Below are 13,898 nucleotides of genomic sequence, written 5' to 3' on the forward strand. Positions count from 1 at the left end.
AGACAAAATAAAGAGAGCTATAAATTATACCATAGTGAGTAGTTATTTTGGGTTTTGCCTTTATAAGTAGTATAAAATATATATAAATAATCTATTAATAATTATTGATTTTTAAATAAAAATGATATATTTAAGTCAATGATTGAATTAATACCTTTAAGTCAAATATATCCCATATGAATCACACATCCTGTATTGTTAAAAGATGTGATTTAAAAATTTATACATAAATAATATTATTTACCATTCATTTATATTAATTATATAGTTTAAAATCTGTATACTGTCAGTACGTCATTTGTCATTAATTTGTATTATGGTTATTTGAAAGACAATAATAATTAATATATGAATGATAGATAATTTGTTAACATATACATATTAAATCCTTAATTATATTTAAAGTTGTACATTATTAGATGAAATCACTTCATTTTTTTGTTGCAATCTTTCCCCCTTTAATCCGTGTGATCTGTTAACTTCTTTGTGAAGTCTATAGTCGTGTTTTTCTTAACAAAAAGTCCACTCCACAATCAAACTTGTCTATCTCTGTTCACATACTACCTTCATTTCAATTCAATTCAATTCTCTTATTTCCAAAACCACAATCATCAACACCAATGTTGCAATTACAATTGAAACAGCGATGCTAGGGTTCCATCACCGATCATGGTATTCAAGGGTAGATTCTTCTCTTCCAAAAAATCCGATTCCTCTAATTCAAGCCCTGATGCTTCATCCACCAACAATAGTCCTCGATCATTCACCTCCAATTCCCCTCCCGCTAAAACCTTACCAACCGCCGCCGCAGGCGCTGCGTCGTCGCGGAGGACGCTCCTGAAGGATGGAGCATGGAACAAGGATGTGATCAGAGGAAAAGAAACTCAAAATCAGGTGATGGAGTCTCGTTCGAAGAAGTTAACGGCGGCGACGGCGGAAGGTAAGGAATCATCTCCGTCGTTGTCGTTCTCGCCGATTCTGGCGTCGTCGTTGGGGTTGAATAAGATAAAGACGAGATCAGGGCCGTTGCCGCGGGAGGGTTTTTTCGGGTTTAGGAGCGATGACAAGCTCGGTGCAAGTAATCTCTCTAGGAATGATGGAAAGAAGAAGGAGAACAGAGTAGGGTTTCAGGAGAGCGGAGCTTCGGTTGGTGACTGTGATCACATGCCCACGGGGAGTGTACATTTCAGGGAACAGAGTCCGATTGTATCACCGCCACAGGGCAGTGAATTATCTGCGGAGGCTGAAGCAGGTATCTGTGCGACTCTTATGAACAAATGCAATGATATTTTGCATGAACATGACTATGGATATTTAGTAAAGTTGATTGCATTGTTTCTGATGTTTTTTAATCAGTTATAGGAAGTTTGATTAAAACTTTGCTGGAAAAGTATTATTTAAGGACTAGGAAATAGGGACACCACACGAACACTGATTCAATAATGCTACCGGATGTGATAAATTTTAGAAATGGTAAGATATGGCACGGCTATGGTACGGGATGTAAAATTAGTATACAATTAAGTGATTAACAAAGACACCAATATTAAATTAAAAGCGGGAAATAATATTTTAAAAGTTAGTGCAAGTCATTGTAAGGAAAATAAAATGCTAATATGTGTCTAATTATCTAGCATTTCCATGTATAATGGTACAAGAACTCAAAAGGTAAAAACAGCAACAAAAAAAAAAAATTATAAGATACACATGAGTACCCGTTATGGACATTTGTGCTTCATAGTAAACCAGTCATTTTTAATATAAACCCAGCTCATACTTGTAATCATTCAACAATTGAGAAATATAATTTACAGATTCAAGCTTTCTTCTCTGCTTTTCTCTCGTTCTATTTCTATTCCTTACAACTGTTTCCATACATTCTCCACATGACAAAATGTATTTTTGAAAATAATATTTTGAAAGGAACCATATTGCTGCTGTTGATTTAGATTTCTGAAAATCTTTGGCCCAAATTTAGATTTATGAAAAAACCTTATGACTAATGATCACAGTTAATTCCAACATCAACATTAATCCCAACAAGTGAGGTCTCTGGATCCTTAAACATGACTTTCAGATATACTGCCGCCTGAATACCACTGGTCGCATGTTTGCACTATGCAAGTGGCTGGCTATAGGAGCCAATCAGACTTTGTATCAAGTGCAAACACTTGGGGTGTTTGTGGATAGTGTTGAGTTGATATCATTATTTGTTCAGTTGTACGCACTGCCAATCAACGAATTTGTGCAAACTATTTCTGTGTTTATTTATACTGAAGTTTTTGGTAAAACTGTGTTGTTTCTTTCCCAAAATGTCACGTTTTCATCATGATATCACTTTAAACAGGGAAGCAGGCATCATCAATGGCTCAGAATGGAGGTTTAGGAAGTGCAGATGTTTGCACTCCAGAGGTACCATCGGGTGTGGAGTGTGTGTGTGTGATATGCCTTGTTATTACTTTGATTAACTCAACTTTTGTCTGAACTAGTTGTTGCATTCTGTTTATTCATTCATTATGGAAGAAATTCTGTTTTTTCCCCAGACAACATATGATTATGAAAACCCGAAGGAGTCTGAATCTCCTCGTTTTCAAGCTATATTACGTGTCACAAGTGCACCTAGGAAGAGGTTTCCTGCAGACATCAAGAGTTTTTCCCATGAGTTGAATTCAAAAGGTGTCCGACCTTTTCCTTTTTGGAAGCCTCGAGGGCTAAATAACCTGCAGGTACATCAGTTTCCACTTCATATTATATTGTGGACTTGATTGTTTTTGTCACAGGGGCATTACTTCATAATTGCTTTGCATTGTTATGCAGGAGATATTGGTTGTTATCAAGGCAAAATTTGATAAAGCAAAGGAAGAGGTTAACTCTGACCTGGCTGTTTTTGCAGCAGACCTGGTTGGAATTCTTGAAAAAAATGCAGATATTCTTCCTGACTGGCAAGTGACAATTGAAGACTTGCTAATTTTGGCTAGGAGGTGTTCTATGACTTCATCTGGGGAATTTTGGCTTCAGTGTGAAGGCATAGTTCAGGATTTGGATGATATGCCGCGGGAGGGTTTTTTCGGGTTTAGGAGCGATGACAAGCTCGGTGCAAGTAATCTCTCTAGGAATGATGGAAAGAAGAAGGAGAACAGAGTAGGGTTTCAGGAGAGCGGAGCTTCGGTTGGTGACTGTGATCACATGCCCACGGGGAGTGTACATTTCAGGGAACAGAGTCCGATTGTATCACCGCCACAGGGCAGTGAATTATCTGCGGAGGCTGAAGCAGGTATCTGTGCGACTCTTATGAACAAATGCAATGATATTTTGCATGAACATGACTATGGATATTTAGTAAAGTTGATTGCATTGTTTCTGATGTTTTTTAATCAGTTATAGGAAGTTTGATTAAAACTTTGCTGGAAAAGTATTATTTAAGGACTAGGAAATAGGGACACCACACGAACACTGATTCAATAATGCTACCGGATGTGATAAATTTTAGAAATGGTAAGATATGGCACGGCTATGGTACGGGATGTAAAATTAGTATACAATTAAGTGATTAACAAAGACACCAATATTAAATTAAAAGCGGGAAATAATATTTTAAAAGTTAGTGCAAGTCATTGTAAGGAAAATAAAATGCTAATATGTGTCTAATTATCTAGCATTTCCATGTATAATGGTACAAGAACTCAAAAGGTAAAAACAGCAACAAAAAAAAAAAATTATAAGATACACATGAGTACCCGTTATGGACATTTGTGCTTCATAGTAAACCAGTCATTTTTAATATAAACCCAGCTCATACTTGTAATCATTCAACAATTGAGAAATATAATTTACAGATTCAAGCTTTCTTCTCTGCTTTTCTCTCGTTCTATTTCTATTCCTTACAACTGTTTCCATACATTCTCCACATGACAAAATGTATTTTTGAAAATAATATTTTGAAAGGAACCATATTGCTGCTGTTGATTTAGATTTCTGAAAATCTTTGGCCCAAATTTAGATTTATGAAAAAACCTTATGACTAATGATCACAGTTAATTCCAACATCAACATTAATCCCAACAAGTGAGGTCTCTGGATCCTTAAACATGACTTTCAGATATACTGCCGCCTGAATACCACTGGTCGCATGTTTGCACTATGCAAGTGGCTGGCTATAGGAGCCAATCAGACTTTGTATCAAGTGCAAACACTTGGGGTGTTTGTGGATAGTGTTGAGTTGATATCATTATTTGTTCAGTTGTACGCACTGCCAATCAACGAATTTGTGCAAACTATTTCTGTGTTTATTTATACTGAAGTTTTTGGTAAAACTGTGTTGTTTCTTTCCCAAAATGTCACGTTTTCATCATGATATCACTTTAAACAGGGAAGCAGGCATCATCAATGGCTCAGAATGGAGGTTTAGGAAGTGCAGATGTTTGCACTCCAGAGGTACCATCGGGTGTGGAGTGTGTGTGTGTGATATGCCTTGTTATTACTTTGATTAACTCAACTTTTGTCTGAACTAGTTGTTGCATTCTGTTTATTCATTCATTATGGAAGAAATTCTGTTTTTTCCCCAGACAACATATGATTATGAAAACCCGAAGGAGTCTGAATCTCCTCGTTTTCAAGCTATATTACGTGTCACAAGTGCACCTAGGAAGAGGTTTCCTGCAGACATCAAGAGTTTTTCCCATGAGTTGAATTCAAAAGGTGTCCGACCTTTTCCTTTTTGGAAGCCTCGAGGGCTAAATAACCTGCAGGTACATCAGTTTCCACTTCATATTATATTGTGGACTTGATTGTTTTTGTCACAGGGGCATTACTTCATAATTGCTTTGCATTGTTATGCAGGAGATATTGGTTGTTATCAAGGCAAAATTTGATAAAGCAAAGGAAGAGGTTAACTCTGACCTGGCTGTTTTTGCAGCAGACCTGGTTGGAATTCTTGAAAAAAATGCAGATATTCTTCCTGACTGGCAAGTGACAATTGAAGACTTGCTAATTTTGGCTAGGAGGTGTTCTATGACTTCATCTGGGGAATTTTGGCTTCAGTGTGAAGGCATAGTTCAGGATTTGGATGATAGGCGTCAAGAGCATCCTCCAGGGATGCTAAAGCAGCTTCACACTCGAATGCTTTTCATTCTCACAAGGTGTACCAGATTATTGCAGTTCCACAAGGAAAGTGGTTTGGCTGAGGATGAACATGTTTTCAATCTTCACCAATCCAGAGTCTTGCATTCTGCTGAAAGAGGTATTCCTCCTGGTTTGGGAAGGGATGCTAAAAGTTCAAGTGCTGCAAGGGCCTTGAAAACTCCAACAAAAAAAGCATATAGTCAAGAGCAGAGTAGTGCCTTGGGATGGAAGAAAGATGTTGTGCAACCAAAAAAGCTATCACTTCCTGCTGCTGATGAAACTTCGAAACACTCGAAGTCTCCTTCTGGAAGGAACCGAATGGCTTCTTGGAAGAAATTTCCATCGCCATCAGGAAAAAGCCCAAAAGAAGCTGTACAGTTGACGGACCAAAATAATAGGAGACTTGAACCTTCAAAGACACCAAATAATAATAGATGCACTTCTGATGTGGATCTCTCTGCTGCTAAGCCATCTGAGGTTCTTCCCATCAAAGATTTCCAGGACCATGGTCCCAAGCATCAACGCAAAGTTTCCTGGGGCTACTGGGGTGATCAGCAGAAAAATAATGAAGAGAGCTCAATAATTTGTCGTATATGCGAGGAGGAAGTACCTACTTCACATCTTGAAGATCATTCAAGGACTTGTGCAGTTGCTGATAGATGTGATCGGAAGGGTCTAAGTGTTAATGAGCGGCTTGTCAGAATTGCGGAAACACTAGAAAAGATTATGGAATTATGTACACAAAAGGATACTCAACAGATAGTGGGAAGTCCTGATGTTGCAAAAGTGTCAAATTCAAGTATGACAGAAGAATCTGAGATTCTTTCCCCTAAACTTAGTGATTGGTCTCACAGAGGCTCAGAAGATATGGTAGATTGTTTCCCTGAATCTGATAATCTGGTTTGCATGGATGGATTATCACTTATATCATGTAAAACTCGTCTTGGTCCAAAGTCTGACCAAGGTATGACGACATCATCTGGAGGGAGCATGACTCCTAGGTCTCCTTTAATGACACCAAGGACAAGTCAGTTTGACTTACTATTGGCAGGGAAGGGTGCTTATTCTGAGCATGATGATCTGCCACAGGCATGCCCTTTTAATCTCTTTTTTAAAATACTTATATTTCTAATCTGTTTCCAGTCCTTATGTCATGTCTGGCATTGTCAATTCAGTTCAGCATTTTGTATCAAATGGTGTTTCCGATGCGTTCATTACTTCATTTATGAAGTCTCGTGATACATGATCCATTAATCATAAACTGCCCTTAAAATATCTTTGCTTTCTAATTTCTATAGTAAACATGTTATTAAAATAAGTACAGCATGATAGATATAAAATGATTTACAGAAAAAGTCTGTTCTGATTTTTTGAACTGATGATGCACATCTATCAAATTTAATCAAGGAAAGCTCGTATTTGCTACAGAGTGTTTTTGGCATAAACATATTATCTTTGACCTTTTGTGGCAATGTTCCTTCCTATTTTGTTTTAGAAGATAATCACTTATTGTAATTACTTTTTGATTTTAAAAATCTGGTTCGATTATTTGGTAATCAAAATTATTTATTTGACTATTATTTAATTTTCTACTTTTGATGAGGTAATACTGAAAGCAAGACCTAAAAATCCTTCCATAAAATGGTGAATGATATGGGTACAAATGGCGAGCGTAAATAGTGTTTATTTGGTTCTGCCTTTAAATTTGTCTTTAAAACACTGGTTTTAAAAAAATGAGGTGAATAGGAAAATATCAAAGTCAGAGGAAGCACATTGAAATTTTAACTTGGGTAGAAGAGTAATGATTGGGTGTCAGCGGGGGATTAAGTTTGTTAGGTACGGTCATGTGAGCCACTGAACTCCACATTGGGGGCAGTTTCTATTTATTTATTTATTATCATTATTATTATTTTTAACTCACCACCAGCTATATGTTATCCAAAAGGTGCTTTTGTGCTGTACATCGAAGGCATAGTGGTTGCAAAATGATATTTATGCTAAGAGAAGATAAATTCTAGAAGAGGTTGGTTTGTAAATTAAGAGAAAGAAGTGCTTTCTTTCATTTGGCACGTTGGATATAATATCACTATACTCAAAACCTCACGCTTTTTCATTCTCAACTGTGAGTTATTAAGTTCATTGTTGATCATGTCAAGCTATTTTTTGTATGGGATATTGTAGATGAATGATCTTGCTGATATAGCACGATGTGTAGCAAGCACACATCTGGATGATGATCGATCAACGTCATACTTATTAACTTGTCTTGATGACTTGCGGGCTGTTGTGGAACGAAGGAAGTTTAATGCACTAACCGTTGAGACCTTTGGAACACGAATTGAGAAGCTTATACGGTTAGTACTTTGCTGCTATATATGTTATAACACTTCCCTATAATTTGGAAACCACTACAAGTAAACATTGAACATCAGTGGATTGATTCTTAATAATAACTATTAGTAAGTTCTTCATAACAACACTTCGCTACAAAAGATTTATAACTTTATAATTGGATACAGAATACTAGATACCATAATGATATTTCTTATGCTTCCATGTCTGTATCTTCATAATCAGATCTCGATAACTCCAAATTTTCAACTTGACAAATTAAAGGAAACTTTTCAAGTATTGAAATATTATTTAATGGACGAAAACGATAGAATTTATAAGCCCGATCTATACAATAACATCGTTTTAAATCCATTCCATTTGAATTGGCATTTTCCCCATCATAATTATTGTGGAAAAATGTTTACAATAATTAGTCTTGGACAATTTCTTTGGGAAAATGTATGTATAGCTCAAACGAAAAATGCACCACATCTAAAATCGGGTCAAGTTCTAAGCGTTCAAATTGATTCTGTAGTAATAAGATCGGCTAACCCTTATTTGGCGATCTTTGGCATTACTTGTCGGTAGTTCCCTCAAGTTCATCTAATATATTTTTCTCATTGGTCTGTAATCGTGTTTTCTAAGTTGTTCTTTGCAATATTTAGGTAATTATTCTAAATAAGTCATGATTTGGTTTGGCAGGGAGAAGTATTTGCAGCTTACTGAGATGGTGGATGTCGAAAAGGTAGATATAGAGAGCACTGTAATTGATGATGATGTTCTCATGGAAGATGATGTGGTTCGTAGCTTGAGAACAACTCCGGTGCATTCTTCGAGGGATCGTACCTCTATTGATGACTTTGAGATTATAAAGCCTATCAGTCGTGGGGCATTTGGACGTGTGTTCTTGGCTAAAAAGAGAACAACCGGTGATCTTTTTGCAATTAAGGTAATCACATTTCATCCCTTATGTGCATGCTCATTTATCTGGCTTGTGGAAGAGTTGTTTAATAATGTTGGGTTACCCAATGTTTAACTTTTTCGAGTCTTAATAATGTTGTCACTTTATGTTTAGAGCCTTAATAATGTTGGGTACCCAAGGTTGTACTAACTGTTTCAAAAGTTTAATCTTTACCACACAAAAAAACATTATCACTTTCAATATGACTATTTATTTTATCTTCATGTATTTCTCTATTTGTATCTCTCATAACATTTACATATGAAATTTAAATTTACATCGAATTCTTGTATATCTGACTTAGTATTTCAATTATTTTCTTTGACAAATTCTTTTCTTATTCAGCCTAGTTAAAAAATCTTCTCTGAGCTCTTCTAAATTATTTCTTTGATTGTTTATACCCTATCCTATTTGTATCTTTCCATGGTTCTATGCTTCCAAGGATTTAATGCACCAAGTTTTGGTGACAGCTTTGTTGGGAAATTGTGATTTACTGTGTTGTAATTTTGTCTCTCTTTCCTTTGTTGGGAAATTGTGATTTACCACATTGAACTATTTTATAACAGGTTCTGAGGAAGGCGGATATGGTCCGTAAGAATGCTGTGGAAAGTATATTGGCAGAACGTGATATTTTAATTACAGTCCGCAATCCTTTTGTGGTGAGCTGGTCTAAGTTGCTAATTATGCGATGTTGCTTTTGAGAATTGGTGACCTTGTTCTAACATTAGTCTGAACTTAATCAGGTTCGGTTCTTCTATTCTTTTACATGTCGTGAGAACTTGTATCTTGTTATGGAGTATCTTAATGGAGGTGACCTGTATTCATTACTAAGAAATTTAGGTTGCCTAGATGAGGAAGTTGTGCGTGTATATATCGCTGAAGTGGTAATCATTCTCTCTCTCTCTCTCTCTCTCTCTCTCGGTAATCTAGAGAAAAGTGATAAATTAGATTATCTAAAACTTATGTTTCTGTCCCATGGTAGGTGCTCGCATTAGAATATTTGCATTCACTGCGTGTGGTTCATCGTGACTTGAAGCCGGACAATTTATTGATTGCACATGATGGTCACATTAAGGTAACAACATAGTAGTATTTCCCCTCTCTCTTTTGATTAATGCCATCAATATTGTATTTCACCCCTATAAGTTGTGTTTAATAACAAGATAAAAAACAGTACATATTTTCATCAGGAAGGTAGCGGTCAAAAGGTCTTCCTGCTAGTGTGTGTTCGTGGGAGCTTTATTGTTTCCTAGAGTGGATGTGCTTTCCTTGTTCTTTTTATAAAAAAAAAGTTTTTGTAATAAAAACTTACTTTTGTTATATTTAAGATTGTTTGGATGAGAATTGTCTTTAAAAAAAACTGAAGTAATGTTTGTGATATTAATTTCCTTTTTTCAAGCTCAATTTTTCTGCTTATAAAGAAAATATTTTTTGTAAGTGAGAGCTGTTCAAATATAAAAGTTCTTGTCAAATTTACATTCCAAACGTAAAATAACTTTGACTTTTTAGCTAGTGCACAATTATATAAAATTTATTCAAGAGATTTGTAAATATTTGAAACTCAAACATGCAATTCTTTACCTAGTCATAGCTGACCTCACCTTGCGGACTAAGGTTTGATTGTTGTAATTGTTTAGCAAGGGAACTTGTTGAAACTTTTTTTTGGATCTATTAATGCAGCTAACAGACTTTGGGCTTTCAAAAGTTGGTCTCATCAACAGCACAGATGATTTGTCTGGTCCAGCAGTAAGAGGGACATCCCTTCTTGGTGAGGACGAGCCTCACTTTCCTACATCTGAGCATAAAAGGGAGCTGAGGAAGAAACGTTCTGCTGTGGGAACACCTGATTATTTGGCACCAGAGATACTCTTAGGAACTGGACATGGTTCGTATAGATCTATTTTTATGTTTTAATGTGATTTGATTTCTATTTTTTTCCCTCTTTTAAATATAGATAATACTTTTGTCATTATTAGGGTTTTTTTCTTAAAAATAAAATCATTACAGAAACATTACTCCCTGCTGTTTAGAGTTACATTCTTAATGATGCTGAAAAATTCTGGAATTATCTGTACAGTGAAATCAAATGAAAGTTTTTCAACTATTGTAATTATATGCTGGTGAATTTTTGTGTCATTGCATTTTTTTTGTCACGTGAATTTATCATATCAAACATGACATGAACACATATTTCTTCAAATGTTACAGGGTATACAGCAGATTGGTGGTCTGTTGGGGTCATCTTATTTGAGTTGCTTGTTGGCCTTCCACCCTTCAATGCAGAGCATCCTCAGGTTTATATCCAGCTTCTTTGTGTGATTAATATTTATATGTGGTTTTAAGTTTCTGTTTATATTTGCTTTGCCTTTGTATGGTTGAGTTCTGACTGACAGATGTTACTTTTGAATATGTAGAGCATATTTGATAATATTCTTAATCGTAAGATACCTTGGCCTGCAGTTCCTGATGAAATGAGTCCTGAAGCTCAAGATCTTATTGATCGGTAATAGACATGTTATTTCTTAGTATAAGCATTAGGAGAGTATTTGTTTTGAGAAACATGTTCTACAATATCGATCTCTTGTTTGCTGTTCTTAAAACCTGTGTATTTTTTGCTGCTTGTTAGCAATCTTGGTCCTATATTTGTAATGTTCAGGAGAGCCAATAATGTTCTGGTGACTTCAACTGCTAATGGGTTCTTTATTTTTTGTCTGCAGTTCTGAAGTTTCAAGGGCTAAATTTAGAAATTTTAGGGTCTGTTTATGAAAGTGTTGCACTGATATTTCTTCAAGGGGTCTTGACTCTTGATTACTTATCTTCTCTTCAAAATAAAGGATCCAAGTACAAACCCTAGTCTGTTTTTAATTTAACTTTCTCTGTAAGTACCCTTAGCTGGGTACTGATCAGTCTTGAGGCATTGTTACCTTGCCCTGTCTGTCTTAGGATCTATCATCAATTATGACATGTTTTTCCAAACCATCTTGAGATACCCATAGGAGTTTTGTTGTCCTAGCTGATTCATAGAAGTCCTATATAATTGCTCAATACTTCCATTTTTTATTCATATGTTTTAATTCATCTCCCATTAACTTGCATTTTTCACGTAAGTTACTTTGCTATATATTAGATATTTCAGTGTTAATAAATAATAACAAAATATACTGCCTTATGGCATAATACCTCGATGAGATATGACAGAATAGCATGATATGCTTACTCAGTATCTGTTATTGTTAGTCTCTCTGCACTGTTTAAATTAGTATATTTAGTTTTGTTCAAAAGAATTGCAAAAACATTTTTCTTCATAAGGGCTTTTGAGATTGAGGCTCTAGTACAATAATAATGACATTGATCCTTTAAGAAAAAGAATAATATGATGACATTAAATTTGATATGATTTACTCTCATGGGGTGTTATTCTCAGCTAATGCACTCACATAATTAAGATAAATAGATAGATGTTTATTCCATGGAGTGCCTGACATTTTCAGTTTTCAGGTTGTTGACTGAAGATCCTGATCTAAGACTGGGAGCCAGAGGGGCATCTGAGGTGATCTAATCCCTCATAAGTTATAATCATTTAGATGCTTGTTTTCCATTTTTATGATAATTTTTTCTATTTTCTTTTCCATTCAAATGTGTGAAACTGATAGACGCTTAATAATCCAGGTGAAGCAACATGTTTTCTTCAAGGATATTAACTGGGATACACTTGCCAGGCAGAAGGTATGTATGTATTATTTAACTCGAGTCAAGGATGTTAGTGTTAATTGTACAGCCTGTAAATGTAGATCAGTACATTTTTTGTGCTGAACAAAATACATTTGTTGGTTTTGCAGGCTGCATTTGTTCCTGCTTCTGAGAGTGCTCTAGATACCAGTTACTTCACTTCTCGCTACTCGTGGAATACTTCTGAAGGGCTTGTGTATCCAACAAGTGATGCAGAGGATTCTAGTGATGCTGATAGCTCAAGTGGCAGCAGTGGTTGCTTGAGCAATCGCCATGATGAAGTGGTACAACATTTATCAACATGTTAAATGTAAATACTAACTGTTAAATTTACTTGAAGTATCGTGGGCTGACTTCCTCTTGGCAAAATCTATGAACAGGGAGATGAATGTGGGGGTCTTGCCGAGTTTGATTCTGGTCCATCTGTCAATTACTCTTTTAGTAATTTCTCCTTTAAGGTGAGTCTGAAATTATATTCTGTTTCTTCATGTTATATATTTATTTATAGGCATTCTGTTTCTTTATAATTTAACCAGAAATTTAATGTCTCTTTCATGAATGATGTGTACTGTATTATTCTTGTTTTCTTGTCACTTAGACTGGGATTAAACATATTAGGATGAAGAAAGGCTTCTCTCCGAGCTTACTATTATATTTTGGGCATTTTTATCCTTGGTCTTTAGGTCTTAACTCTACAGCTTAAGACAACCCCATGTGCTCGTAGGACCCTCCAAAATTTGCTTACCCATTCCCCTTGCACCACATCACTGGGTAGTCCTTTCGAGGAGTCTGAAGTTGAATCTTAACAATGGGGTGTGGTGTAAAGTCGGAAGAATCTCAGGGATAACAATTGTAGGAGCAACCTAACAGTTTCCCCCTGTTTGTGTAGTACTATATACTTTATTGAGATTGAGTTTGATTTTTTTACCAAGTTTTCTTCTTGGGCTTATGCCTATACCTTTTCAATATATGCCTTTTCTGCTTAATATTTCATTTTGGTTTTCAGAATCTCTCCCAGCTTGCATCAATCAACTATGATCTTCTTACAAAGGGTTGGAAAGATGATCCATCAACAAATTGTAGTACATAACTGCCATTATCCTCTGTTAAAAGCCCATAATTTGGTTTTCTACATGTGATCCAAGCTTTTTTGGGGGCATAAGCACCTTTACTTGTATACCTTGTACATGTATGATTCTGCAAAATTCGTGTCATATATCATGTCTTATTTATGTTTTCTCCCTGTTCTAATTAACATTACTATGTTTCTGCAGATATTTAGAGACTCAAATCGGTTCAGGATGTACTCTTTTCTTAATAGGTTACAGGACCACATTGGGGGTTTCAATCTTTCGGTTTATTGTGTCTGAATTGAGGACCTTAATTTAAAAAATGCTCACCTCACTTGTTCACATTGTTCTGTGATGTACTCCTAGCAATGTAAATACACCCCTTTTTGTTCAAGCGACTAATATAATACTTAAAAATTTGAGACATCGTGAAGTCCTTTTGGATGTGAACAAATCCGTGCATTTTCGTGATTGATGCCTAACAATCATCAAACCATATTATTGTAAGGTTTTTTAAGTGTAAGTGTAATACTTATGCATTGTCATTGTAAAGATTCATACACAATCAATATATCATCTGCCATTTATTTGTATTACTTTTTTAAAGAGAGTAAATAATAATTAAACATGAATAATGGATGAAGTGATGACAACGAATGAAACTCATACTATCAATGTATCAG

At 35.5% G+C, this 13,898-nt stretch overlaps 1 protein-coding gene across 2 annotated transcripts; it reads left to right on the top strand.

Moving 5' to 3' along the window:
* Positions 498-13,667, top strand: LOC109358410 (probable serine/threonine protein kinase IREH1). Of its 2 annotated transcripts, XM_019602613.1 has the most exons (19): positions 498-1,038; positions 3,061-3,274; positions 4,370-4,434; positions 4,566-4,748; positions 4,840-6,210; positions 7,303-7,475; positions 8,158-8,404; positions 8,983-9,075; positions 9,160-9,300; positions 9,399-9,491; positions 10,097-10,301; positions 10,625-10,710; positions 10,831-10,919; positions 11,915-11,966; positions 12,086-12,142; positions 12,256-12,429; positions 12,526-12,603; positions 13,152-13,334; positions 13,420-13,667. In XM_019602613.1, exons 1-18 carry the CDS (start codon positions 670-672, stop codon positions 13,233-13,235), a joined length of 3,774 nt encoding a protein of 1,257 aa, XP_019458158.1. In that variant the 5' UTR covers positions 498-669; the 3' UTR covers positions 13,236-13,334; positions 13,420-13,667. The 2 variants fall into 2 exon arrangements, with proteins under 2 accessions (XP_019458158.1, XP_019458159.1); XM_019602614.1 differs by lacking the exons at positions 3,061-3,274; positions 4,370-4,434; positions 4,566-4,748 and adding exons at positions 2,348-2,412; positions 2,544-2,726 and having other exon boundaries at positions 498-1,252.

The sequence above is a fragment of the Lupinus angustifolius genome, chromosome LG10, assembly GCF_001865875.1.
Source record: "Lupinus angustifolius cultivar Tanjil chromosome LG10, LupAngTanjil_v1.0, whole genome shotgun sequence".
NCBI classification, from domain to species: domain Eukaryota; kingdom Viridiplantae; phylum Streptophyta; class Magnoliopsida; order Fabales; family Fabaceae; genus Lupinus; species Lupinus angustifolius.

Bases quoted from the DNA above. Each gene is read 5' to 3' on its own strand.
- LOC109358410 (XM_019602614.1), top strand. From the start codon at position 670: ATGGTATTCAAGGGTAGATTCTTCTCTTCCAAAAAATCCGATTCCTCT. The intron at 9,301-9,398 runs GTAATCATTCTC...GTCCCATGGTAG, and splicing joins GTGTATATATCGCTGAAGTG to GTGCTCGCATTAGAATATTT. The intron at 12,143-12,255 runs GTATGTATGTAT...TTGGTTTTGCAG, and splicing joins ATACACTTGCCAGGCAGAAG to GCTGCATTTGTTCCTGCTTC.